We start from the raw sequence: 26,401 nt of genomic DNA, 5'->3' as shown, positions 1-26,401 counted from the left end.
AGAGTGAGATCATCCCATATTCATCCTTCTGTTTCTGTCTTATTTCACTTACCATGAACTTTTCTAGGCCCATCCCTGCCTCTGTTTTTTGAGGAGCCGGCCCTCCAGGTGAGGGGGTTAGCATGAAGGGGGGGGTTGTCCTGGGTGGGGTGTGGGACATCCTATGAAAGGCTTTGTGTACATCCTCAGGAGTCTCCTCAACAGCTGCCTCTGAAATAGGGAGGCAGTGGGAAGAAGTCGGGTTGGGGGGGCGGGCAAGGCCCCCAAGTCCCCGCTCCTCCTGGGTCCCGCTTTCAGCCGCGGGGTGCCGCAGGGGGCGCCAGAGGACACGCAATGCCGCGGGGCAGCCGAGCACAGCGGCCGGCGACCCCCGCCCCCACCCCCACCTCCACCGAGTCCGCGCCCAGCCTGCGGGGACCCGCCACTGCAGCACGAGGTCGGGCCGCCGCCGTTACCTCCCGCAGACAGACACCTCGCTCACAAGGAGTCACATTTAGACAATGGAAACTTCGGAAACCTCCGGCAAAACAAATCCACACACAATGTTTCGACAGAATTCGAGAGGCAACCAACATAAAGTAAACAGGAACGATGTGTGACACTGATGTGACACCCTTTGACATTTCTTCATAGTGCTAGGTCCTGACTCTCTGAGATGGCACTGAGTCTGCCACAGCGTCCTGCCCTGGGTCCTTCTCCAGGGGGAGACGATGGGGGGGGGGGGTGTGAAGCCACTTAGGTCTCCAGGCTTCTTGCCTACCCCCTCCTCACGCACCACCACCTCCTCCCTCTCTCCCACACTCCGTCTTCTCCCTCTCTCTCTCTCTCTCTCTCTCTCTCACACACACACACACACACACACACACACACACACACACCACTGTCCTCTCTATCCCTGGCCTCCTCTTGCCTTCCATAAGCTCACTTCTCTGAGCTTCCAGCCCTTCCTCAGCAAGGTACCCTGCTTCCTCCCTCACCTTCTTTCTGGGACTTCTGCCCCAGGCCCAGCCTCCTCACTCACCCTTACACACACCTGAGGGGGTTTGGGGTGCAGAGTGCAGGAAAGGCCTGCTTACTGGGTCACCCTCTACCAAACCCCCCTTCTCAGCCCTGCCTCCTGACCTGGGCATCAACACCTAATCAGCCCCTGATCTAGACTTCTTCCAGCTTTCTGTGGGAGTAAAGACAAGGGTGGAGGTCAGGCCCCAGCAAGGGGGGCATCAATGGGGACAGAGGGTAAAGCCCGGGGGTTCTATGAGTTACCTGAGGAACCAGGTGCCTGATTGCTAGGTAACCGTAACTCTGTCACCGCCCCCCAACACATCATTCTGACCCAATAGTCCCGGCCTCCAGCCACCTTCCCTGGAATCTCTCAAACACCCACCACCCTCTGCGGTCCCGTCCCCGGAAAATTAGAAAGAGGGGAGGAGCAAGAGCCCAGCCACCACCCCCTGAGCCGCCTGTGACTCACCAGCCACACTTTGTGAAGATCTGGCTGCCTGGCCCACTAGGTCTCCATAGCCATGAGTCTGGGCATCATGGAGGAAGAGGATCTGGCTGAGTACTTCCGGCTGCAGTATGGCGAGCGGCTGCTGCAACTGCTGCAGTGAGTGTCTGAGGGCCTGAGACTGTCCACACCCACCTCCTGCCCTACCTTCCTACCTGCTCCTACAGCCCAAGGACCCCAATCTCCCAACCCCTCAGACTCATCACCAGCCCCATCTAGCATGACCCTTCTCTCCCCCTCAGCCCACCCATGTGGACTTTTGCCCAAGTAGGGAGACAAGCCCCTTCCCTGCCCATAGGTGCCTGTCTCTAGGGCTATTACCAGTCCCTGCCTGCCCCCAGGTGCTGGGAACCCACAGATTCCCCCCCTGCCCCTACCACCACCCATGTCTCTGACAGGAAGTTCCCCAACACTGAGGAGCAGTCTGATTCCCCATCCATCCAACTTCTGGAAAAGAAAAAAGAGGCCAAGATTATGCACCATGCTATGGAACAGAAGAAGGAGGTAGGACCTAGGGGCTTGGGGTCCCAGAGTGGTCTTGGGACTTAGAGGGAGCCTGAGGACCGTCTTTGCTTTTATGGCTGGGCTAGAACCAGATGTTCTGGGTGGTGGGTTCTAGACATCTCAGAATGCTCTGCTCAGCATCAAATATGAGGTGGAAAGTGGCAGGCCTGGGGATAGGTGCCCTTGGACAGGGGAGCTGAGACTTCATCAGTGCTCACATCAGGGACCCTACTGACCTCTCTGCTGCCCCCACCCCAAGACATTCCAGCGCAGAATGGAAACACTGAACCTGCGTTGGGAGGAACTGGGTGTCAAGGAGGCCCAGCTGAAGGCCCACATCCAGAAATTTGAACAGTTCATCCAGGTATGAAGAGATGTGGCCACTGCAGCTGGTCAGGCACGCTCAAACTGCATTCGTGTGTTTAAAAGAGTAGTCCCTCTCTCCTTTGTTCCTTCCTTCCCTCCTTCCTTCCTTTCCTCCTCCTCCCCCTGCCTCTCAGTTTCACTGTCCTTACCCTGGGTTAGATGTCTCGGTGTTCCAGTAATGCCTGGACCTTCCCATTTATCAGTGTCTGTTATTTCGTGTGAACTTATCAGTCCGTGCTCCACCAGATTACTGTCTGCTATTTCCTTGCCTGCACCTGGTACACTCAGTTTATCCAGAGGGATGGATGTGTGGACGGATCCATGATAAATGAATAATCAATGAATGTACCATGACCAGACTTAGCATAGGGATGCAAAGATGGATCAGAGTTTTGGTTTTCTGACCTCATCCACCCATCCACCCCGATCCTTGCACTGAAGGTCCAGACAACGGCAGTTAAATGTCCAGGCATCAGAGTCCATCCAAGATCACTCCTCTCAATGGATCCTTAAAGGGGCAACAACCAAATTAAAATCCAGATTTTATGGTCCAGGAGTTGGTGCTGTAGGTAAAACATAAGACTCTCAAGCATGAGATCCCAAGTTCAATTCCCAGCAGCACATGCAGCAGAGTGATGCCTGGTTCTTTCTCGCTCTCCTTCTTTCTCCATAAATAAAATTTTTTTAAATTAAAATCCAGGGGCCGGGCGGTGGCACACCAGGTTAAGTACACATGGCATGGCACGGAAGTGCAGGGACCAGTGTAAGGATCCCAGTTTGAGCCCCCGGCTCCCTACCTACCGGGGAGTTGCTTTACAAGCAGTGAAGCAGAACTGCAGATGTCTGTCTTTTTCTCCTTCTCTTTGTCCTTCCCTCCTCTCTCAATTTCTCTCTGTCCTATCCAACAGCAGCAACAATAAATGGAAAAAAGATGGACTCCAGAAGCAGTAGATTTGTAGTGCAGATGCTGAGCCCCAGCAATAACCCTGGAGGAAAATAATAATAATAATAATAATAATAAAATCCAGATTTCTCCAGGTCCAATCCAGCCAGCACTCGCAAATTTTTGAGAACCTGGCCCATCCCCAGAACATAACTACAGGCCTCTGGTCTCTGGGAGTCTTTCTCTTAAGTACCTTGTCTCCCTATATGCCTAAACCAAGTGGGAAAGAGTGGATTGGGCAACATCTCCAAAAATCCAGTCTTTCTCACTGGCCAAGAAGAAGAACTTTGGGAGTAATTAGGAGCAGCAGGACATAAGGGCTTCTCCAACTGCTAGCAGAGGCCCTACTGTGTTGTGGTTATAAACACAGACCTCCCAACCAAGGACTTTCTCCTTGTTTCAGTAAGCCCCAAGTCAAGCCTGGACATCTCTATATTTAAAAGACCCCTAAGGGAGTGTGACACAATGGACCTCTTCCCTCTCCTGGGTTTCTGGGTCAGAGCTCCATGTACCTTCTCCAGTTGCCATCCCCAGAGGTGCACTGCGCAAGTGCATTGTGAGGTTGGCCTTGACCCCACTCTTGTTAGGGAGAGCTTTGGGAAGGAAGGGGAAGTTGGGCCAGTTTTAGCGGATGAACCCTCACCTCTGTCTTCCTGGCTATTGAATTAGTTGCCTGTATTATCTCCTCCTGCCTTGGCCTGGTGCCACTAGAAACATGGCCTTCGGGATGGCCTTGCGCCCTCAGATCCTCTGAAGCAGATCTGTCTCCCAGCTAGTCACCTTATCACCCCAGCACCATTGCCTCAGCTTTTGGAAGGAAGGGAGTTGCCACTGTGTCTCAGCTCTACTATGAGTGATACTGAGGCACAAAATACCAAGTCAGGAGAAAAGCCAGGCCTTCCAGGTCTGAGCCCAGGGCTCTGTCCTATGACTAATGGCCACCACTAGGCAAAAGCAAGACTTTTGTCTGCAAGCTTCCTGAGCTCAACTTAGGGTTTATTCAGCCTTCCCCAGAGTTGCGTTCTCTCCAGTCACTAAGCCCAGTACTGTGCACTGGGGGTCCCCCACCCTTCCCCAGTCCTGTCTCACAGCATCAGATTCATGTCCTGACTGGCCCCCTGTCCCAGCAGTTGAACCTCTGTGTTCTCAGGCCCCTCAGTCCACAGAAACCCCCTCATAAAGTTGTGGGTAACCCTGGAGATCCTGACCCCACACCTCCTTGTCCACATGGATGCCCTAGACGCCCTGGCCTGAACTAGGCAGGCAGGGATCTTGTGAGGGTGCCACTAGCCTGGGTCCTGACCAATCAGGGCCAGTGCCTGACCCATACCACCTCCCTGGCCCCAGGAGAATGATCAGAAGCGGATCCGTGCCCTGAAGAAAGCCAACAAGGAGCGGGAACTCAAGAGGCATCACATAAAGGAGCTGGCCAAGGCCAAGCAGGAAATGGCAGCCCTGCGTCAGGAACACCAGCGGCTGAGTGGCAAGCTGCAAGACTACTCCATCTTCAACAAGTATCTGGAGAAAGTGGTGGAGAACTCTGAGGTGAGAGCGGGGAGGGCCTTTCCCAGCCCTGCCTCCTCTTCACAAGGTGTTGGGGTATGGGAGAGGCAGCTGAGAACCTTCCACCAGGCATGGCCACTAGTCCTGGGAGGTGGCTGAACAAGGTCCCTGGAGAGGCTGGGAGCCTGGTGGTGAATCTCTGTGTCTGTGTCAATGACACACACAAATGCCTCCTCACAAGTCATGTGTTTATACCATGTGTTGGGGAACGAGGTTTCCTTTTGGAGCACAGACTCTGCCCACATTAAGACCCAGACTTCATCTGCCCCTGATCTTCACCCTCCTGAGAGCAAACTGGGCAGAGGGAGATAGAGAAAGACTGAGAAAACACCCAGCCTAATGCTGAGCTGGGGTGCTCAGTGTGTGCCGAATACCCAGCCTGCTGCCCCAGCCGTGACTTCACTTCTTCTTCTAGCGTTTGCCCTTCTTCCGTAGCCAGTCAACAGCGTCAGGTTGAACCTGATGTAAAGTTTCGAGACCTCCTTTGAATCTGGAGAGGTGGCAGTCGTTGACTATGTGGGTCATAGTCTGTCTGGAGCCGCAGGGGCAGTTTGGGTCGTCTCTGGCTCCCCAGCGATGGAACATAGCGGCGCACCGGCCATGGCCTGTTCGATAGTGATTGAGGAGGGCCCAATCATAACGTGCTAGGTCAAAGCCGGGTTGACGCTCGCAGGGGTCTGTGATGAGGTGTTTGTTCTTGACCTCAGCTGACTGCCAACTCTGTTTCCAAGAGTCGGGAACAGAGAAGTTCAGTGTAGGCGTAGGGGACCAGATTGGGTGACGAGACGTCAAGCGTTGGACAGGGTGGGCGAAGATATCAGAGTATATTGGCAGGTCTGGTGGAGCATAGACGTGGGAAATGAACTTAGATGATGCCGCATCCCAACGAATATCTGGCGGGGCGATGTTGCTAAGGACTGGCAGCCATGGAACTGGAGTGGAACGGATGGTTCCAGAAATTATCCTCATGGAGGAATATAATTTGGAATCGACCAAGTGGACATGGGGGCTACGGAACCATACTGGGGCACAGTATTCTGCAGTGGAATAGCATAATGCCAGAGATGATGATCGTAGTGTGGAAGCGCTCGCGCCCCATGAGGAGCTGGCCAGTCTTGCAATGATGTTATTCCTCGCGCCCACCTTTGCTGCAGTTTTTATGAGATGTTCGTGAAATGACAGGGTGCGATCGAGAGTAACGCCAAGATAGACTGGCTGGGCTTCATGCCGGATTCTCATATCGCCAATCTGCACATTAAGCTCACGCGAGGCCGAGGCATGGTGTAGATGGAAAACAGATGATGATACCATTTTTGCAGTGCTAGGGATTAGTCGCCATTTTTTACAGTAATCAGATATCAGAGACATGTCTGTCGTGTTTCCTCGAGGATGTCGAACTTGGATGCCTGAGTTGCACAGCAGATGTCATCAGTGTAGATGAACTTCCTTGAAGAAGTTTCTGGGAGGTCATTGATGTAAATATTAAATAGCGTAGGAGCCAGAACAGAGCCCTGGGGGAGGCCACTTGAGACAAGTCTCCATCTGCTAGACTTGTCACCCAGATGCACCCGGAATCTTCTGTTTTGGAGAAGAAACGATGGAGGCAGGCATCTTGAGATCTTGACTAGGAGACCACGGTGCCAGACCGTGTCATAGGCTGCTGTGAGATCAACAAAGACAGCACCCGTGTTCAAATTCTTCTGGAATCCATTTTCAATGTAAGTTGAGAGGGCCAGGGCTTGTTCGCAGGTAGATCTTGCTGGGCAGAAACCAGCTTGGTCAGGTGATAGGAATTTCTCTGTAAGAGGAGAAATACGTGACAGAAGCAGCCTCTCAAGGAGTTTGTAACACACGGAGAGGAGAGAAATTGGTCTATAGCTGGCGGCCAGTGTTGGGTCTTTCTTTGGTTTCAAAACTGCAGAAACTTCAAAACTCCAGTGACTTCACTGGAGAGACAGAGATGTTAGGTCGCCTGCTCAGGACTAGCCCTGAACCCTGTTGTCACCACACCACTAATAATGGTTGTTCCTCCTCCTCCTTTAGATAAAAACAATAGCAGAGAGAGAGAGAGAGAGAGAGAGAGAGAGAGACCAAAACACCAAACACTCCTTCAATGAGGTGGGGACTGGGCTCAAACCTGGGTCAGCACACTACCCAAGTGAGCTACTCCACCAGCCCCAACAGTTTTTCCTGAAGTCACCTACTCCCAGAGGTAAGGGACCCTCTTGGCCCTCTTCCCACCCCCCACATCCTGCAGCATCTGACAAGGAGCTGCTCCTCCTCCCGCTGTTGTGTCACCCACGTGTCTGGGGCCTCTGTCTGTCTGTCTGTCTCCTGCTATCTTCCTTCCCTCTGGCCTCTCCTCTGATTCTTCGGGGGGGGGGGGGGTTCATCATCTCCCTAGTATCTTGCCTGAACTTTCCTGGCTCCCAGTGTCCCAGACTCACCCCTGCTTTCCTCTCTGAGTAATCCTTGGGTACTACCTGTGCCAGTGCCTGTCTCTTCTACCCACCCCCACCGGCACCCCCATGTGACAGCAGTATTGAGGGGATGCCCACCAGAGTGAAATGAACTCTCGAGGCCTGTGATTCTGCATCCTGTGTGTGTGTGGGGGGGGGGGGGGGAATGAGGAGACAAAAGATGTCTGCAATTTCCACATAGAAGCACTTAGCTCATTTATGTAAGCAGTTTCCCAAAGATGTGCTATTTCCTCCATTCTAAAGTGCAGTAAATTGTTGGTTTACTAACGCAGCAGAGTTAGGGGTGGGTGGGAGGGATGAGTGAAGATGTGTATTAAAGCAACAGATCATTGTCAAGGCTCGCATTCAGAGCAGGCAAAATCCTTTATTTCAATTAAAATAACCAAAAAGACAAAAATACATCACCAAGTACAGGGGAGATAGAAGCTTCAGACCCTTTTCAGTTTTTTTTTTAATTTTATTGGAAGGGTAATGAATTATGGCACATTTGTCTACACATATGTATGGTTTCCCAGTTCTGCATGGCAGATGCCTGCTACATACTCCAGTTCACTCCCATCAAGAACCCCAGAGCCCCCTCTACCCCGGACTCCCTATCCCATTTCCTCCCCAGAGTCCCTTGCTTTGGGTGCAGTGCACCAGGCCCCAATCCAAATTTCATCCTGTGTTCTCCGTAACTCTGTCTTCCAAGTTCCACCTCCATGTGGAGTCGTCCAATCTCCACCCCTCTCTTCCTGACCTATCCCACCGGGCACTTCTGCTTCCAGCAATAGCGGGGCAAAGATTGCCATTTTAGAGGTTTTGTTCTGATGTCTGGGTCTTTGATGGTTGGCCGCGGTTCGCCCACATTGGTCACAGCACTCTGTCTTTCCCTCCATCCCTTTCCCTATCGGTTTGCTCCTTAAGTTGCTGTTGTTGAGTTCCCATTTCTATTCTACCACAGACGACCTCATTTGAAGTTAGAGTTCCTTTACTGCTTTTCCTCTAAGACTCCTGTCAGTAATTCCTGCAAGACAGGGTTGGTGGTGGTGAATTCCTTCAGTTTCTGCATATTTGTAAAGCTTTGGATTTCTTCTTCATATCAGCTCCCTATTTCTCAATCCAAGTCCACAACTTATCTGCTTCCTGCTGCCTACAAGCCAGCCCCTCTGCTTGGTGTGTCCAGTGTTGGTGAATGACTGTCACTCCTAGTCCTGACCCACATCCTGGAGAGAACTGGGGCCTGCCCTTCCCCCCTCCCTCTATCCCCACAGTCATGAGTCAGCAGGTCTGCTTTCTTCCCCTCTATCCCCAAAGCCATGAGTCAGCAGATCTGCTTTCTCCTGCCTCCTAAGTGTTTCTGGAACCCAGCCCCTGCCTCTTGCTTTTCCAGACCACCAATGTACCCAATCTAGAGTTTTCCTGTGGGGTCTAGAAGCTGGCTCACTTGGTAGAGCAGTTTTCCATGTGCAAGGACCCAGGCTGCAGCCGCCTGCTCTATATGGGAGCATATGGAGCAGAGGAAGCTTCATCAATAGCGGAAGGATGCAGTGGCCTCTCTCTTTCTATCTCTGTTTCTCCCCACTCTGTCCCACACCCCCTTTATCTCTATCTGATGGAAAAGGAAAAAAAAGTCTGCCAAAAATGCTAGAATTGTGGGGGTAGATAGCATAATGGTTATGGAAAACAACTGTCATGCCTGAGGCTCCAAAGTCCCAGGTTCAGTCCTCTGTACCACCATGAGCCAGAGTTGAGCAGTGCCCTGGTTAAAAAAAAAAGAAAAAGAATCAGGGGCCGGTGGTGGCACACCTGGTAAAGTGCACATATCGTGCACAAGGACCCCATTTTGAGCCCCCACTCCCCACCTGCTGGGGTGTCTGCTTCACAAGCATGAAGCAGGTCTGCAGGTGCCTATCTTCCTCTCCCCTTCTCTATCTCCCCTCTCAATTTCTCTCTGTCCTGTCAAATAAAAATAGAAAAAATGGCCTCTGGAAGTGGTGGATTCATAGTGTGGGCACCAAGCCCCACTGATAATCCTGGTGGCAAAAAAAAAAAAAAAAAGTCACACATGTACAAAAAAATCTCCCCGTGGGCAGAAAAAAAGAAAGAGTTAATCTTTGCCTTATTCCAGGCTACCAGTTTGCCAGACATTCTGTAGTCAGCATCCTTCCTTCTCTTTCTCGCTTCCTTTCTCCTTGATTCCTTTCAAGCTATTTTAAGCACACTAAAAATTATAGAGAAATGGCTAACAGCCCCCTGCACTCAATACATCGCTTTGTCAAATCTTAATCTTTCTCCTCCACTACCCCTCCCCCTCCCCTGAGTCTTTGTTCTGAGAGAAAACACACCGCTTTCTGAAGCCTCTTCGGGGTCCCTTTCCAGGCCTCACTCTGCTCTCCCTCCTTCCAAGTGTTTTAATTTTTCATTTTTCCTACTCATGCTTGGTTTCCGTGTTTTGACAATAGATTCCATATTCATAAGCTATGAATCGTGTCTTCCCTATCCTTCTGTAACTTTCTTCAATCAGTGAGAGATTTTTCAGCCTTTTTATTGTGGAACATTCCAGGCACATATAAAAATAGAACAGTCAACTGAATGTTCACTACTCCACCTAACTGTGACAGTGATCAGCTCAGAACAGACACCCCCATGTCTTCCCACTTGGCCATTTTGAAGCAACTGATTTTTTTTTACCCTATTCCTTTATTTTCATTTATTTTTTCCATTGGGAGGTTAATGGATAATGGATTACAGTGATATTCATATATATATATATATATTTTTTTTTTTTTTTATTGTAACAACTTCAGACTTATTGGTGAATCTGAACTTCCAGAGGTAGATGCCAGGTTAAAAACTCCTAGGGTGGTTTTAACATGTAGTCAGGCCCATTCAGACTCTAACATCCTCACAGGCTCTGCCATGGACTGGCCCTAGGTCAAGCAGTGGTGGTGGTGTTGGGGGGACAGCGAGCGATTGGTGGTCAGGGCAGTTTTGTGGGACCTCTAGGGGGCAGCGTGCTTAATGTGACACCCCCACCCCACCTTCCATCTCCGCTGCAGTTTGAAGAGATCCACGAAGTTATTGGACGCTACAAGACGCTGGTGAGCATGCACCGCGACCTCATGCAGTCGGCCCAGGAGGGCCAGGAGAACATCGAGCGTGCCAAGGCGCGACTGGCGCGCTACCTGGAAGAGAAGGACGATGAGATCCTGCAGCACAACAACGAGCTGGCCCGCCTGCAGATGCGCTTTGACCGTGCCCGCAGTGACGTCATTATCTGGGTTAGGGGCCCAGGCTGGGGCGGGGGCAGCTGGAGAAAACACGCACACACACACACACACACACACACACACACACACACACTGGTGAAATGGACTTCACGGCAACTGGGTCACATGCACACACTGTAACTGGGGCAGTAGGATTTAGGCAGCTGGATATCTCCCTCTCTCTCACTGTTTCTCTCTGTCTCTGTCTCTTATCACACACACACACACACACACACACACACACACACACACACTCACACACTCATACATACACACTCCCTGATAATGCCCTGCCCCATCCGCTTTGCAGGAATCTCGCTGGGCACACATCCAGAACACAGCCGCCAAGAAGACCCTCCTGCTTGGTACCATTAAGATGGCAACACTGAACCTCTTCCAGATCGTGAGCAAACAACTGAAAGAGACAACCCAGGTGGCCGTGGAGGACACACACAAACAGCTGGACATGGTAGGTGACAGGGTGGGTGTCAGAAAGTTGGGCCCTCTGCATCCAACGCAGCTCTGGATGGGTCCAGTGAAGTCATGAGCTCACACCCAGCTCCCACCCCCACCCTCCACCTCCAGCTCCTACTCCAAGATCTGAGATGAGAACCCAAATGAGTTTTCATTTCCAACAAGTTCCCAGCTAGTAGTCCTGGCTTGGGTTCCAGACATGGAGAACTTTGCATTACAGCTAAGCCCGTTGACCTCAACCAACACAGGCAGAGCAAGACTTCCTTATATGGGGTGCATTGTTTGTACAAAACAGTCTTGTTAAATTCTACTGGGACACAGAAGACCTGTATCCTGTGGCCAAGGCACTGGACTCTCAAACATGAGGGCCTGAGTTCAGTCCCCAGCAGCACATGTACCAGAGTGATGTCTAGTCCTTTCTCTCCTATCTTTCATATATATTTATCTGTATCCAAGGTCTACTCTAAGAAAAGACAAGTTGGGGGGGCAGGTAGTGGTGCACCTGTTGAGCACACTTGTTACTGTGTGCAAAGACCAAGGTTCAAGCCGCTGGTCTACACCTGCAGCAGGAAAGCTTCACAGGCAGTGGAGCAGGGCTGCAGGTGTCTCTATTTCTCTTCCTCACTATCTTCCCCTTCCCTCTTGATTCTTCTCTGTCTCTATTCAATAAGTAAATAAATAACTTTTTAATGGGAAGGGACCAGCAAGCTTATGAAATTGGTAAAATTTTATTAGAAATCGTCGGATTTTCTTTAACTAAGGACAATTTCACCCCTCCAGGCTGCTTTTTAATTCACATAGAAAGAGAGAAAGAGGAGACACGACCACAGCAGAGCTTCCTTCAGTGCCATAGTACCTCCCATGTGGTGCCAGGTTCAAGCCTTGACCACACCCCTTACTTTTGAAGTAATGAAATGAAACTGAAAAGAAAATAACTTTTTTTTTTTTTTTGCCACCAGGGTTATTTCTGGGGCTTTGTCCCTGTGACTCCACTGTTCTTTGAGGCTTTCTTTTTTTCCCTTCTTATGTAAACAGAAAAAAAACAGAGGAAGAGAGAGAGAGAGTTAGAGAGAGAGAGAAAGAGCTGCAGCACTGCTCCACCATTCATAAAGCTACCTCCCAGCCTCTGCAAGTAGGGACCAAGAGCTTGAACCCGGGTCCTTGTACATGGTACCATGTGCATTCTAAGGGGTGTGCCACTGCCCCAGAAATAACTTTATCACTCTGTGCTACAAAGCTATTTAATACCATGGCCATATGCCACCTAAAATCATCTCACTTCTGACCAAAGGCACTCACACCCTGCATTTGGTGTGATATTTAACAGTATTAAAACTGACAGACTCTTGGGAGTTGGCCTCTACGATCTTATCTCTAGACATGCTCTTCAAAAGGAGAGATTTTCAAGCTGAGATCATAGAGGCCAGCTAGGCCACCCTTTTCCCTCTTCCCTTTTCAAAGATGAAGGAACTGAGTTCCAGAAAGATGATGCAATTTGCCCCAGGGATGTGTTAGAATGTTCAGTCTCCTGCATTCCAAGGCAGCGCTCTTTCCCGTGTGTCATACTGACTTCATGGTCTTTAAAACAGAAAACAGTGAATCCAATTTAAGTTTAATTGATGACTCAGAATTGTCAACCTTACTAGTTAAGCCAGGCATGGCCTGTCTTTGAATGGGCTGGCCTCTTGCTGGGTGGAGCTAACTCAGATCTCTTGTTTTATTAGATCCAGCAATTTATCCAAGACCTGTCAGACATCTGGGCAGAGGTAAAGAGAAAGGAACAGCAGCAAGTTCGAGTGTAAGGAACCCAGTGACTATAGAAGGTTTGGAGACAGAAGAAACTCTTAGAGAAAAAGTTCCTAGTGAACTTTCAGTCTAGTCAGCCCAGCCCACCCCTCTGGGAATCCCATCTCTGTTTTCTTGCTAGTAAACCCCCTGTTAGTTCTCCCCTTAATGTATCCCAGTCCTGAAAACATTAAAATCTGTAAGTTTATCCCTAAGTTCTCTCTCTCTTTGGTGGTTTATCATGGAAGAAGAGGAAGGTTTATCATGGCCATGAAGGGAAGAGACTCCGAAAGCATGTCTCTCTTCCCTCTTGAAGCTGTTCTTAGGTGAGGGAGATAGCATAATGGTTATGCAAAGAGATTCTCATGCCTGAGGCATCAAAGTCCCAGGTTCAATCCCCCACACCACACTTTGAGAAGCCCTGTTTTTTATTGACCCTAAGAAGGACCTGGACTCCTCTTACCTTCTCCCATGTGGGTTAGTATAGCCTGTACCTCTGAGCACACAGCCAGGGAAAGGCCACCAAGAGAAAAAGGTGGATATTGCTTTGGGCTTTGGTAGGGGGTTGACCTTAGGTAGGGTGAACACTGGCGATTTTTGTCTCTGCAAGACTGTGCAGAGGAGGTAGTTGGGAGTGAAATATGCTTGGAGAGGAGGGGAAATCAAGAATCAGAGTCAAGGGAATACCAAAGGAGACCACCTGGGACCACAAGACAGGACTGGAGTGACTTCAGGAACCCACCAAATCACTGGTGTGTGGCTCGTGGACAGAGAAGAGCCTAGGGAGAGGTTAGGGGGCTGGTAACAGTCCAGCAGTTTACCAGTTGAGACAACACCTCCAGTCTGTTTCACCAAAAAAAAGACAGCTCAAGGGAGGAGAGGACTCCCCTGAGACTCACCAAATGCAACTGTGAGTCCCCATTGCTTCTGCCCTCAGAATATGGAGCAGCAGCAGGGAGGCCCTATGATGACACCAGGGGACAGAGAACTAACCAGAAAACTCAGGAGAAGATCTATACCTCGGTGGCCTAGCACTGGGGCTGTGAGAGTCTCTTTGCATAACCACTGGATAATCTCTGCCCCACCCTGCTTTACCCCTTGGTCAGGAGTCAGTGATTAAGCTAAGAAGCCTACTTATAGTTTAAAAGCCCTCAGGTTCCCATAGCCTACAGGGAAGAAAAAAAAAAAAAAAGAGGCTTTTAAGCCACTGTGCTCCAACTCAGGGATTAAAATAATATTAAAACAACTGTCAACTTCCACAACTGTGAACCCTTTAATTACCTTATTTAGACACAAGTCAATCCAGGCAAGAGTGATCAGTAATTTGAAAAGTACTGAGAGAGGGACCTCATAACATGCTATATAAAATGGCTAAACCAACAAGAAGAAATATTGGAGAAATGAAATGGGACAAGAGTCCAGCTAAAATCCCCCCAAAGGGTGAAGCACAAAATAATGACATCAACATCCAAACACTAGTTAAGGAAATAATCACAGGAGTGAGTAAAGAGTTTGAAAGAATTGTTATCAGAAACGCAGAAACAACAAATGAGACTCTGGAAGAAAACACTAATTATCTCAAGGTTATTAGAGAGATGAAAGCTGAAATAGCTGAGCTAAGAACGCAACTAGCTGAACAAGCTAAAACAGTATCAGAACAAGGTAACAAAATAGATGAACCCCAGAAAACAGTAGAGGGGAGAGAGAATAGAATAAATGAGGCTGAAGACAGAATTAGCAAGATTGAGGATGAATTAGAGACAACTAAAAATGAGGTAAGAAATTTCAAAAAGAGATTAAGAGATACTTAAAACAACAACAGAGACCTATGGGATGACTTCAAAAGAAACAATATACGCATTATTGGCTTACCAGAGGAAGAAAGAGAGGGAAAGGAAGAAAGAATTCTTCAGGCCATAATTGATGAAAACTTCCCTAGTCTAGACAACATCAAAGACATAAAGGTTCAAGAAGCCCAGAGGGTCCCAAACAGAATTAACCCAGACTTAAAGACACCAATACATGTCATATTTAGAATGGAAAGGAATAAGGATAAAGGATCCTGAAGGATGCAAGAGAAAAAGAGTCACCTACATAGGAAAACAGCAGACTTCTCCACACAAACAATACAGGCCAGAAGAGAATGGCAAGATATCTATAGAGTGCTCAATGAGAAAGGCTTTCAACCAAGACTACTGTATCCTGCTAGACTGTCATTCAGAATAGATGGAGGCACAAAAACCTTCTCTGACAAGCAACAGCTGAAGGATTCAACTACCACCAAGCCTGCCCTGAAAGAAGTTCTGAAAGGTCTCCTATAAACAGACCAACATAAATAGGCCATATATCAGAACACTTTAAAACTCTACAAGAATGGCATTAAAATATCTTCAATCTTTGATATCAATAAATGTCAATGGCCTGAATTCATCTATTAAAAGACACAGAGTAGGAAGATGGATCAGAAAACACAACCCAACAATATGCTGTCTACAGGAAACCCACCTAACTCAACAAGACAACTCAAAGGGAAAGGATGGAAAACTATCATACAGGCCAATGGCCCACAAAAAAGGGCAGGATCAGCTAATCTCATATCTCACGTGATAGACTTTAAAATAAATAAAATTTAAAAAGATACGGATGGACACTACTTAATGCTCAGTAGATCAGTCAATCAAGAGGACTTAACAATTATTAACATCTATGCACCCAATGAGAAGCCATCTAAATACATCAAACATCTACTGAAAGAGCTATAGCAATATATTAACAGAAACACAATCATAGTATGGGACTTCAACACCCCACTCTCTCGACTTGACAGATCATCCAGGCAGAAAATCAATAAAGACATGAGGGAGCTAAATGAGGAGATGTATAAACTAGAACTATTGGATATTTTCAGAGTCATTCATCCCAAGAAATTGGAATACACATTTTACTCAAGTCCACATGGGTCATTCTCAAGGACAGACCATATGTTAGGCCACAAAGACAGCATCAGCAAATTCAAGAGCATTGGAATCATCCCAAGCATCTTCTCAGACCACAGTGGAATTAAACTAACACTTAACAATCAACAAAAGATTAGTAATAGTCCCAAAATGTGGAAGCTCAACAGTACACTCCTTAACAACAACTGGGTCAAAGAGGAAATCAAGGAAGAAATAAAAATGTTTCAAGAGCTCAATGAAAATAAAGACACAAACTATCAAAATATTTGGGACATAGCTAAGGCAGTACTGAGAGGGAAGTTCATAGCCATACAAGCATGCACTAGGAAACAAGAAAAAGCACAAATAAACTGCCTGGTTGCACATCTTAAAGACCTAGAAGAAGAACAAAGGAACCCTAAAGCAACCAGAAGGACAGAAATCACTAAAGTTAGGGCAGAAATCAATAACACTGAAAATAGAAAACCATACAAAAGATCAACTAAAATAAATGTTGGTTCTTTAAAAAAGTGAATAAAATAGACAAGCCTTTAGCTAGACTCAAAAACAAAAAAGGGAGAAGACCCAAATAAATCGTATAGTAAATGAGAGAGGAGATATCACAACAGACACCGCAGAAATTCAACATGTCATGCGAGGCTTCTATGAACAACTATATACCACTAAGCTAGAGAACCTGGAAGAAATGGAGAATTTCCTAGATACCTACCAACTTCCAAAAACTAAGTAAAGAGGAAATAGATAACATTAACAGGCCCATCACAGCTAATGAAATTGAAACAGTTATCAAAAGTCTTCCCCAAAATAAAAGTCCTGGACCAGATGGTTTTACAAATGAATTCTACAAAACCTTCAAAGAAGAACTAGTACCTCTACTTTTAAAAGTCTTTCAGAAGATTGAAGGCACTGGAATACTCCCTTCCAGCCTCTATGAACCTATCATCACTTTGATACCAAAAGCAGACAGGGACACAACCAAAAACAAAAACTACAGACCAGTATCTCTGATGAATATAGATGCGAAAATATTGAACAAAATTCTAGCCAACTGGATACAGCAGTATATTAAAAAGATTGTTCATCATGACCAAGTGGGGTTTATCCCAGGCATGCAAGGTTGGTTTAATATATGTAAATCAATCAATGTGATCCACCACATCAACAAAAGCAAGACCAAAAACCACATGGTCATATCAATAGATGCAGAGAAAGCCTTTGACAAAACACAACATCCCTTTATGATCAAAACACTAGAAAAAATGGGAATAGATGGAAAATTCCTGAAGATAGTGGAGTCAATATATAGCAAACCTACAGCCAACATCATACTCAGTAGTGAAAAACTGGAAGCATTTCCCCTCAGATCAGGTACTAGACAGGGCTGCCCACTATCACCATTACTATTCAACATAGTGTTGGAAGTTCTTGCCATAGCAATCAGGCAGGAGCAAGGAATTCAAGGGATACAGATTGGAAGAGAAGAAGTCAAACCCTCCCTATTTGCAGATGACATCATAGTATACATAGAAAAACCTAAGGAATCCAGCAAGAAGCTTTTGGAAATCATCAGGTAGCACAGTAAGCTGTCAGGCTACAAAATTAACATACACAGTCAGTGGCATTCCTCTATGCAAACAGTAAGTTAGAAGAAGTTGAAATCCAGAAATCAATTCCTTTTACTATAGCAACAAAACAATAAAATATCTAGGAATAAACCTAACCAAAGAAGTGAAAGACTTGTATACTTAAAATTATGAGTCATTACTCAAGGAAATTGAAAAAGACACCAAGAAGTGGAAAGATATTCCATGTTCATGGGTTGGAAGAATTAGCATCATCAAAATGAATATACTACCCAGAGCCATCTACAAATTTAATGCTATCCCCAGCAAGATCCCAACCACATTTTTTAGGAGAATAGAACAAATGCTACAAATGTTTCTGTGGAACCAGAAAAGACCTAGAATTGCCAAAACAATCTTGAGAAGAAAGAACAGAACTGGAGTTATCACAATCACCGATCTCAAATTGTATTATAGGGCCATTGTCATCAAAACTGGTTGGTAGTGGCACATGAATAGACACACTGACCAGTGGAATAGAATTGAGAGCCCAGAAGTAAGCCCCCACACCAATGGACATCTAATCTTTGACAAAGGTGTCCAGACTATTAAATGGGGAAAGCAGAGTCTCTTCAACAAATGGTGTTGGAAAATATGGGTTGAAACATGCAGAAGAATGAAACTGAGCCACTATATTTCACCAAATACAAAAGTAAATTCCAAGTGGATCAAGGACTTTGATGTTAGACCAAAAAATATCAAATAGATACTTAGAGGGAAATATTGGCTGAACTCTTTTCCACATAAATTTTAAAGACATCTTCAATGAAATGAATCCAATTACAAAGAAGACTAAGGCAAGCATAAACCTATGGGACTACATCAAATTAAAAAGCTTCTACACAGCAAAAAAAAAAAAAAACCAATACCCAAACCAAGAGATCCCTCACAGAATGGGAGGAGATCTTTACATGCCATACACCAGACAAGAGTGTAATAACCAGAATATATAAAGAGCTTGCCAAACTCAACAATAAGAAAACAAATGACCCCATCCAAAAATGGGGGGGAGGACATGGACAGAATATTCACCACAGAAGAGATCCAAAATGCTGAGAAAAACATGAAAAAATGCTCCAAGTCTCTGATTGTCAGAGAAATGCAAATAAAGACAACAATGAGATACCACTTCAGAAAAAGTGACAGCAGCAAATTCTGGAGAGGTTGTGGGGTTAAAAGAACCCTCCTGCACTGCTGGTGGGTATGTAAATTGGTCCAACCTCTGTGCAGAACAGTCTGGAGGGCTCTCAGAAGGCTAGAAATGGACCTACCCTATGATCCTGCAATTCCTCTCCTGGCGATATATCCTAAGGAACACCTATCCAAACAGATCTGTGTACACATATGTTGTTATCAGCACAATTTGTAATATCCAAAACCTGGAAGCAACCCAGGTGTCTAACAACAGGTGAGTGTCTGAGCAAGTTGTGGCATATGTAAACAATGGAATACTACTCAGCTATAAAAAAGGGTGACTTCATTGTTTTCAGCCCATCTTTGATGGAGTTTGAAGAAATCATGTTAAGTGAAATAGGTCAGAAACAGAAGGATGAATATGGGATGATCTCACTCTCAGGCAGAAGTTGAAAAACAAGATAAGAAGAGAAAACACAAGTAGAACCTGAACTGGAATTGGCGTATTGCACCAAAGTAAAAGACTCTGGGGTAGGTGGGTGGGGAGAATACAGATCCAAGAAGGATGACAGAGGACCTAGTGGGGGTTGTATTGTTATATGGAAAACTGGGAAATGTTATGAATGTACAAACTATTGTATTTACTGTCAAATGTAAAACATTAATTCCTCAATAAATAAATTTTAGAAAAAGAAAATATACTATACTATACTATAATTTAATATATATTCATAACACTAGTCAATATAAACATTTAATAGCAGATGACTGATAAATAAGACATGAGATTTAGGGACCGGGTGGTAGTTCACTCTGTTGAGCTCACACATTATAGTTCTCAAGCCCTTGCTCCCATCTACAGGAAGGAAGCCTCACAAGCTATGAAGCAGGTCTTCAGGTAACTCTCTCTTTCTTTCTCCCCATCTCCCTCTCCCCTCTCAATTTATCTCTGTCTTACCTAATAAACAAGAAAGGAATAAAATAACTGCCAGGAGCAATGGATTCATCACACAGGCACCAAAACCCAGCAATAACCATGGTGGTGATAAAGATAATAATAATTAATATAAAATAACAATAACAAAGTTATGGGATTATATAACAATACTCTCAAATGAATAAATGAGGTTGTATCATTTGGGATAGAATGTATGGAGCTGGAGATGATTATGTTAAGTGGAATAAGTAAAAAAAAAATAATAATAGTCAAATGTCATGCTGACTCATCTAAGAAGAGTCACACTTAGAATTCCTGTAGTCACACACAAACTTGTCTTCACAAATACATGTGTAACATGTGTGCATAATTACTGCATTTTTCAGGTCTCCAAGGGGCCCATTTCTGGGGCAGAAGAAATTCTGTGACAAATTCCTTCATTAGAAGCAAAAGCCAGAGGAGCCTCACACAGTAGAGAGCAAACCTTCTATGACATAGGACCCTGGTTCAAGCCACCATGAAAAGGGGAGGCTTTACAAGTGGTGAAATAGTGCTGTGATGCCTCTCATTCTTTGTCTCTCTCTTTCTCTCCCTCTCTCTCTGTCTTTTACCTTCTACCTGGAAAGCAAAGGTGGAATCTTGAAGTGGTGGAATCTTGAAGGCACAGGGCCTTGGCAGCAAGGGAAAAATAAGCAAAACCACACACTCATCCCCAAGCCCTGGCAGGGGGGCGGGGGACAGAGCAAATCCAGAAGCCTTAGAGATTATCATGCACTTGTGAGAGCGCTTCCCATTGGGAGTGGGGCCAGGCAGGGGTCAGACAGAGCTCACAACTCCCCCACATGCCACTCCAGGTCCTTCTCAGCAGAGATTCCCAGCCCCTCAGCATCTCCTCCCCAGACCTGAACCCACACTAAGCAGCCTAAGACCACTCAGCCAAGAGAAAGGTGGGCTCCTAGAGACCTGAGGTCACGTTCTAAGAACTAAAAGGTAGAGTTCAGGGACTGAATGGAATTTCCTTCTGAAGAAGAGACACTAAATTATTAAAAATTGAAATAAATTCTATGGTGATAGCATAATGATTATGCAGAAGACTTTAGTGCCTGTGGTTGTGAGGTGTCAGGTTCAATCCCCAGCACTACCATAAGCCAGAACTGAGCAGTGTTTTAGTTTAAAAGAGAGAGAGGGAGAGAGAGAGAGAGAGAGAGAGAAAATAAATTATTGTGGGGGCTTCTTGAATGCTACTGTGGCAACCTAGTCTCTAAAAATTGACTCTCCCCCAAAAAAACAAATATCACAACAAAATAACTCTACCAATTTTATCAGAGAACATTTGGAATTTCTGGTAAAGAAAAAAAATGCAAAATACTGTCTGAAGGTTTGTTGATTGTGTGGGAACAACAGGAGCAGAAGGAGAGGGAGAGAAGACTCAGCAGAAATGTGGGACTGAACTGCTGGCACGCATCATATCTGCAATCACTTCAAATCCATGTGACAGATGTAAAGACCCTGCACAGAACCACTCAGGGACCAAGTAGTAAAAAAAAAGGGGGGGTGGGCAGGGGTGCTCAAGGCTACTATTTAGAGTTGTAGAAGTCACAGACCCTTGAGTTAACTCCAAGGACCATCCAGGGGAACCAGGGAACTAAACGCTATGCCCTTGTGGCATCATGGAAGGCTGACAAGTTCTAAGATGCTCCAGCTTCCCTTGAGATCCTGAAATTGAATCAGACCACCCTGCAGATGGGAAAGTGACTTTGACCTCACAGCAAGGTTTCTAATTTCAGGAATCAATCTGAGAAGAGGAGGCAGTCTGGGATACCTTATACCCCTCTACCACCTCAACTTCCCACTGAACTAGGGCTCTGTTTAAGGGATATCAGGCACCATAATACTATGTCATTTCTTCAAAACTCCTCCTCTCTCCATACATACATACAAAGAAGAACCCAGCACCATCTGTTGGTCAACAACAAAAACCAGAACAGATGGATAAAACTAGATCACTGGTCTTGCAAAACCAAGATGACAGCCAGAAACTTAATAGTACAGATCCAGAAGAGCTATCAGAGAAAGAACTTAAGAAGTTCATTTTCAGGAAATCTGAAGAAATGCAAAGCTCTCAATTTAATAAGAAATGGATTAAGAAAGAAATTCATGAATTCAAAGGAAAATTAAAAACTTGAAAACAAAATTACAGGGTATGAACTTTAGACATTTAAAATGTATTCCTGCCTCAAATAGCAAGAAAGTTGACTTACCCATGTCGAAGAGAGAACCACACTTTGACTTCAAAGTAGTAATAAAAAGGTTTACAAAAACAAGGTAACTATGAGATCGAAGGCTCCATTAGAAAAGCAAATATTAGAATTATTGAGGTCTCATAAGGAGAGGAGAGAAAAAAATGGAGCAGAAATCATACTCCAAGAAACAGTAGCAGAAATTTTTCCAAATCTGGTATGTAGTTAAGTTCTAGATGTTCGAGAATCAGAGAGAACTCCCAGATTACTAAACCCAAATAGGATAACACCAATACACATCATCGTGAAATGATCAAAAGTTACAGACAAAAAAAAGTTAAAGACAAAGAAAAAATTGTACAAGCTGCCACAGAAACAAAGACAGACATTCTCTGAAGAAACTGTGGAGGCAGGAGAGAGTAGCATGGTATATTCAAGCTTTTAAAAGTCAACAGCTGGACTGAGGAGACAGTATAGTAGTTATGCAAAAAAGACTTTAATGTCTGAGGCTCTGAGGTTCCAAGTTCAATGCCTAGTACCACCATAAGCCAGAGCTGAACTAGTGCTCTGGTGTGTGTGTCTCTCTCTCTCTCATTAAAATGAATAAATAAAATGTCTTTGCTTTATTTTTTAATGTTTTTTTAGTGAATGAATATTAATTTACAAAATTGTAAGACAATAGGGGTGTAATTCTATACAGTTTCCCCCATCAGAGTTCTATGCCCTCATCCCCTCCATTGGAAACTGCAGTAGTTCTTCTAAGGTCACCGATACAGGTTGATTCTATAATTATATAGACACAGATTTTTTCTGATTTTTTAATGGTCTTGCCTTCACTTATTTCCTAACTCAGTCCTACATGTATTACTACTTCAGGGCATCTTTCCTTTTTTTTTTCCTTTTATTTCTCAGATAAGAGAAACAGTGCTTGGATTCCTCTTATGTTTTCCAGATTTGCTTTCCTTTCGTTGATGGTATAAAAACAAGATTCCTGGTGACATACTTCAGGTCCTGATGGAATGGGAATACAGAGCCCTCTGGTTTACTTCCCTTATCACTTATCCCTCTAGGAGCGTGAACCAAAATTCAGATGTGACACTAGCTTAGCATAATCCCCATGTTCACTTCTCTCGGTTACAATGACTCTACATTTCCCTTAGTTTGAACTCTGTACATTCATGTTTTGCAATGGAGAAGGCTCCTGGAGTAGACCAGTGAGTCAGAAATGGTCAGAGGAAGGCTCGGAGGCATGTGGAATGTGACACCACCCTCTAGGGAGACAAATAGCCAGTTGAAAAGTTTGGTAAGGAAATAAGCTGAGTCTAGAAACGTGCAAGTCAGCTGGGAAGCCATGCAAAGTTTTATTTGCTTTTCAGTCTGTGCAACCAGTTCTTATAAACCTGGAGTCTTCAACCAGCACACTCTGGTTTTCTTTCAGGAGTAGGTCAGGCATCCATGTGGGATTAAATGGGCTCAAGTGGGCTGAAACCAAGATATCGATCAATCCTTGTCAGAGAGGCAGGAGGAAAACTCACTTCCAGCTTGTTCAGGCTGTTGACAGAACCCAGGTCCTTGCTGATGTCTGGGGGGGGAGGGGTGTCTAAGGGTCCCATTTTCTTCCTGAAGACTAAGGCTACTCTCTGGTCCTAAAAACTGCCCCATTCCTTGTCTTGGACTCTGTCTTCCACCTTCAAAGTCAGTAGTGGAGTTAACTGATGGACATTTGGATTGTTTTTACCTTTGGGCTGTTCTAAATAATGTGACTTCGGAAATTCTTGTCCAGGCTCCTCTGTGAGTGTAAGTTCCTGTCTCCCTTGGGCATATAAATACCCAGGAGTGTAATTGCTGGGTCCTTTGGAGAAACTGCCAAACTGTGGAGTTGCTGGGTGTTGGGATGGACTCTGGGAGCACATTTCAGGAATCTGTAGCATAGTTGCACAAAGGAAGGTCACCCTGACAAGACTAGTCAGAAGGAAGATGCAGACGAAGCTATGGGCAAGACAGTTCAGGATTGATGACTGTAATACCCAACTCCAGGCTGTCGGACATGAGCGGAAGAGACTGGACTGTGAGTTACACGCCATGCATTCCTACCCATAATTCACTCCGCAGTCCTCCCCTGCACTAACCCTCCCTCACTCATAACCTCTCCCTACTCCGCCTTTAAACCTGAGCTTTAGAATCCATCTGTCAGTCATCAAATAATGATTATTGTCGCCTCCAAATATCCAACACTGAGCAGAGTAATGAGGGGAGAAGAGTAAGCAAATGGTATGGTTCCTGCCTTGGACTTAGGGTCTCTTGGAGAGAGACAGTAAATAACATTCATAACAAACTAGTTAGATAGCTACATAAAGAGCATATGCCCCCAGGGGGCCGGGTGGTAGCCCACCAGGTTAAGCGCACATAGTGCAAAGCACAAGGACTTACACAAGGATCCTGGTTCGAGACCCCAGCTCCCCACCTATAGGTGTCTTTCTGTTTCTCTCCCTTTCTTTCTTTTTTTTTTTTTTGCCTCCAGGGTTATTGCTGGGGTTCAGTGCCTGCATCATGAATCCACTGCTCCTGGAGGCCATTTTTCTCCTTTTGTTGCCCTTGTTGTTGTAGCCTTGTTGCGGTTCTTATTGTTTTTGAAGTCGTTTGTTGTTGGATAGGACAGAGAGAAATGGAGAGAGGAGGGTAAGACAGAGAGGGGGAAAGAAAGACAGACACCCGCAGACCTGCTTCACCCCCTGCGAAGCGACTCCCCTGCACGTGGGGAGCCGGTCCTTGCGCTTTGCGCCATGTGCACCCAACCTGCTGCGCTACCACCCGACCCCCTTCTCTCCCTTTCTATCACCCTCTTCCCTCTCAATTTCTGGCTGTCTCTATCCAACATATAAAAATAATTTAAAAATTAAAAAAGAAAAAAGAAAAAATGAAGACTAAGAGGCCCTATCAAATAAGATTGAGCTCTGGGTGAAGAGATGTGTGTGTGCGTGTGCGTGTGCGTGTGCGTGTGCGTGTGCGTGTGTGTGCCTGTGTGTGTACCTGTGTGTTTTAGAGACCCATTTGGGCACAGAATCAAGGATCTGGGGAAGGAGGTTCGGGGAGGGGGCAGAAAGGTAGTAGATCTTTTAAATCTGAATAAATGAAGGTAAGCAAAGCTCGCAAGTCTTGGGTCTTTTGTTAGAGAAGCAAGTCTGAGTTCTGTTGCTGAAACCTGGGCTCCATCAGGAGGGCACAGCGTTCTAGCCCCCTCCCCACAGTGCTAAACACCTTGTTTAATAAATGCAAGGTATCCAGCAGTGCACACAGCCAAACATGGGCTGCTGTCAGATGCTTAGACAGTGTGTTCATTTTCAGCCAAGGAAGAAGAAAACGGTAAACTGTGCACCCTTGAAAAAGGTACACCTCCCCCTCTTATGGATGCCGGCTAAGAAAAGGGGGAGACCAGAGCAAATAAAATGAGCCCACCTCTTTTAAGAAAAATAATAAAGGATCATTTTTAAAAGTAAATTTCTAAGCGCTATCAGTATAAAATGTGAATATTAAAGAAAATATTTAACAAAGGCTAGGTGATGGCAGACCTGGTTGAGTACACATGTTACAATGTGCAAGGACCCAGGTTCAAGCCCCCAGCCCCCACATGCAGAAGAAAAACTTTGAGAGTGGTGATGAGGGTATTTCTGTGTTTCTCTCTTCCTTTCTCTCCCTCTCCCCCTCAATTTCTAGCTGTCCCAATACAATAAATAAGTAAAGATAATAGATATTTTTAAAAAGCCAACTCATTAACTAAGAGGACAGTGTAACATAAAACTTGGCTTGTGCCATGAACAAGAGCCTGATTCAAGCCCCCAGTCTCCACCTGTGTGTGTGTGTTGGGGGGGCTTCATAAGAAATGAAACAGTTTAGCAGATCCTTCTTCTTCTTCTTCTTCTTCTTCTTCTTCTTCTTCTTCTTCTTCTTCTTCTTCTTCTTCTTCTTCTTCTTCTTCGTCTCCTCCTCCTCCTCCTTCTCCTTGTCCTTCTTCTTCTCTACTCCCCTACCCCTCTCAGTTTCACCCCTATCAAATTTTTTAAAAAGGGAAAAAAATCACTAGGAGCAGTGAATTCATCATACAGGAACAAAGCCCCAGCAATAACACTGGTAGCAAGAAAAATAAAGAAGGGAAGAAGGAAAGAAAGGAAGAAAGAAAGAAAGAAAGAATAACTTTGGTGTGAAGAAGAATCCAAAGAACAGATATATGCAGGGTTCTGTCCTCCCATCCCAACTCACCCCACCCCCAAGAAAAAGAACAGGCACTTTTTAAAAATGTCTTTATTGGGGAATTAATGTTTTATATTCAACAGTAAATACAATAGTTTGTACATTTATAACATTTTCCAGTTATCCATGTAACAAACAGTACAACCCCCGCTAGGTCCTCTGTCATCCTTCTTGGACCTGTATTCTCCCCCTCCACCCACCTACCCCAGAGTCTTTTACTTTGGTACAATACACCAATTCCAGTTCAGGTTCTACTTGTGTTTTCTCTTCCTATCTTGTTTTTCAACATCTGCCTGTGAGTGAGATCATCCCATAGTCATCCTTCTGTTTCTGACTTATTTCACTTAACATGATTTTTTCAAACTCCATCCAAGATGCGCTGAAAATGGT

General features: G+C 45.6%; 1 protein-coding gene across 1 annotated transcript; it reads left to right on the top strand.

The window, feature by feature from the left end:
* The first annotated feature begins 463 nt into the window (after positions 1 to 463).
* CCDC42 (coiled-coil domain containing 42) lies at positions 464 to 13,088 on the top strand. The gene is made up of 8 exons (XM_007522539.2): positions 464 to 578; positions 1,512 to 1,606; positions 1,906 to 2,011; positions 2,271 to 2,375; positions 4,668 to 4,865; positions 10,405 to 10,626; positions 10,925 to 11,083; positions 12,813 to 13,088. The coding sequence occupies exons 1-8, from the start codon at positions 501 to 503 to the stop codon at positions 12,888 to 12,890; spliced, it is 1,041 nt and encodes a 346-aa protein (XP_007522601.2). The 5' UTR covers positions 464 to 500; the 3' UTR covers positions 12,891 to 13,088.
* Positions 13,089 to 26,401: the final 13,313 nt, after the last annotated feature.

Source organism: Erinaceus europaeus, chromosome 12 (assembly GCF_950295315.1).
Source record: "Erinaceus europaeus chromosome 12, mEriEur2.1, whole genome shotgun sequence".
NCBI lineage: Eukaryota > Metazoa > Chordata > Mammalia > Eulipotyphla > Erinaceidae > Erinaceus > Erinaceus europaeus.
The sequence above is the reverse complement of the archived record's forward strand: the minus strand, read 5'-3'. Positions and strand labels throughout refer to the sequence as shown.

Bases quoted from the DNA above. Each gene is read 5' to 3' on its own strand.
- CCDC42 (XM_007522539.2), top strand. From the start codon at position 501: ATGGAAACTTCGGAAACCTCCGGCAAAACAAATCCACACACAATGTTT. The intron at 4,866-10,404 runs GTGAGAGCGGGG...TCTCCGCTGCAG, and splicing joins AAGTGGTGGAGAACTCTGAG to TTTGAAGAGATCCACGAAGT. The intron at 10,627-10,924 runs GTTAGGGGCCCA...TCCGCTTTGCAG, and splicing joins GCAGTGACGTCATTATCTGG to GAATCTCGCTGGGCACACAT.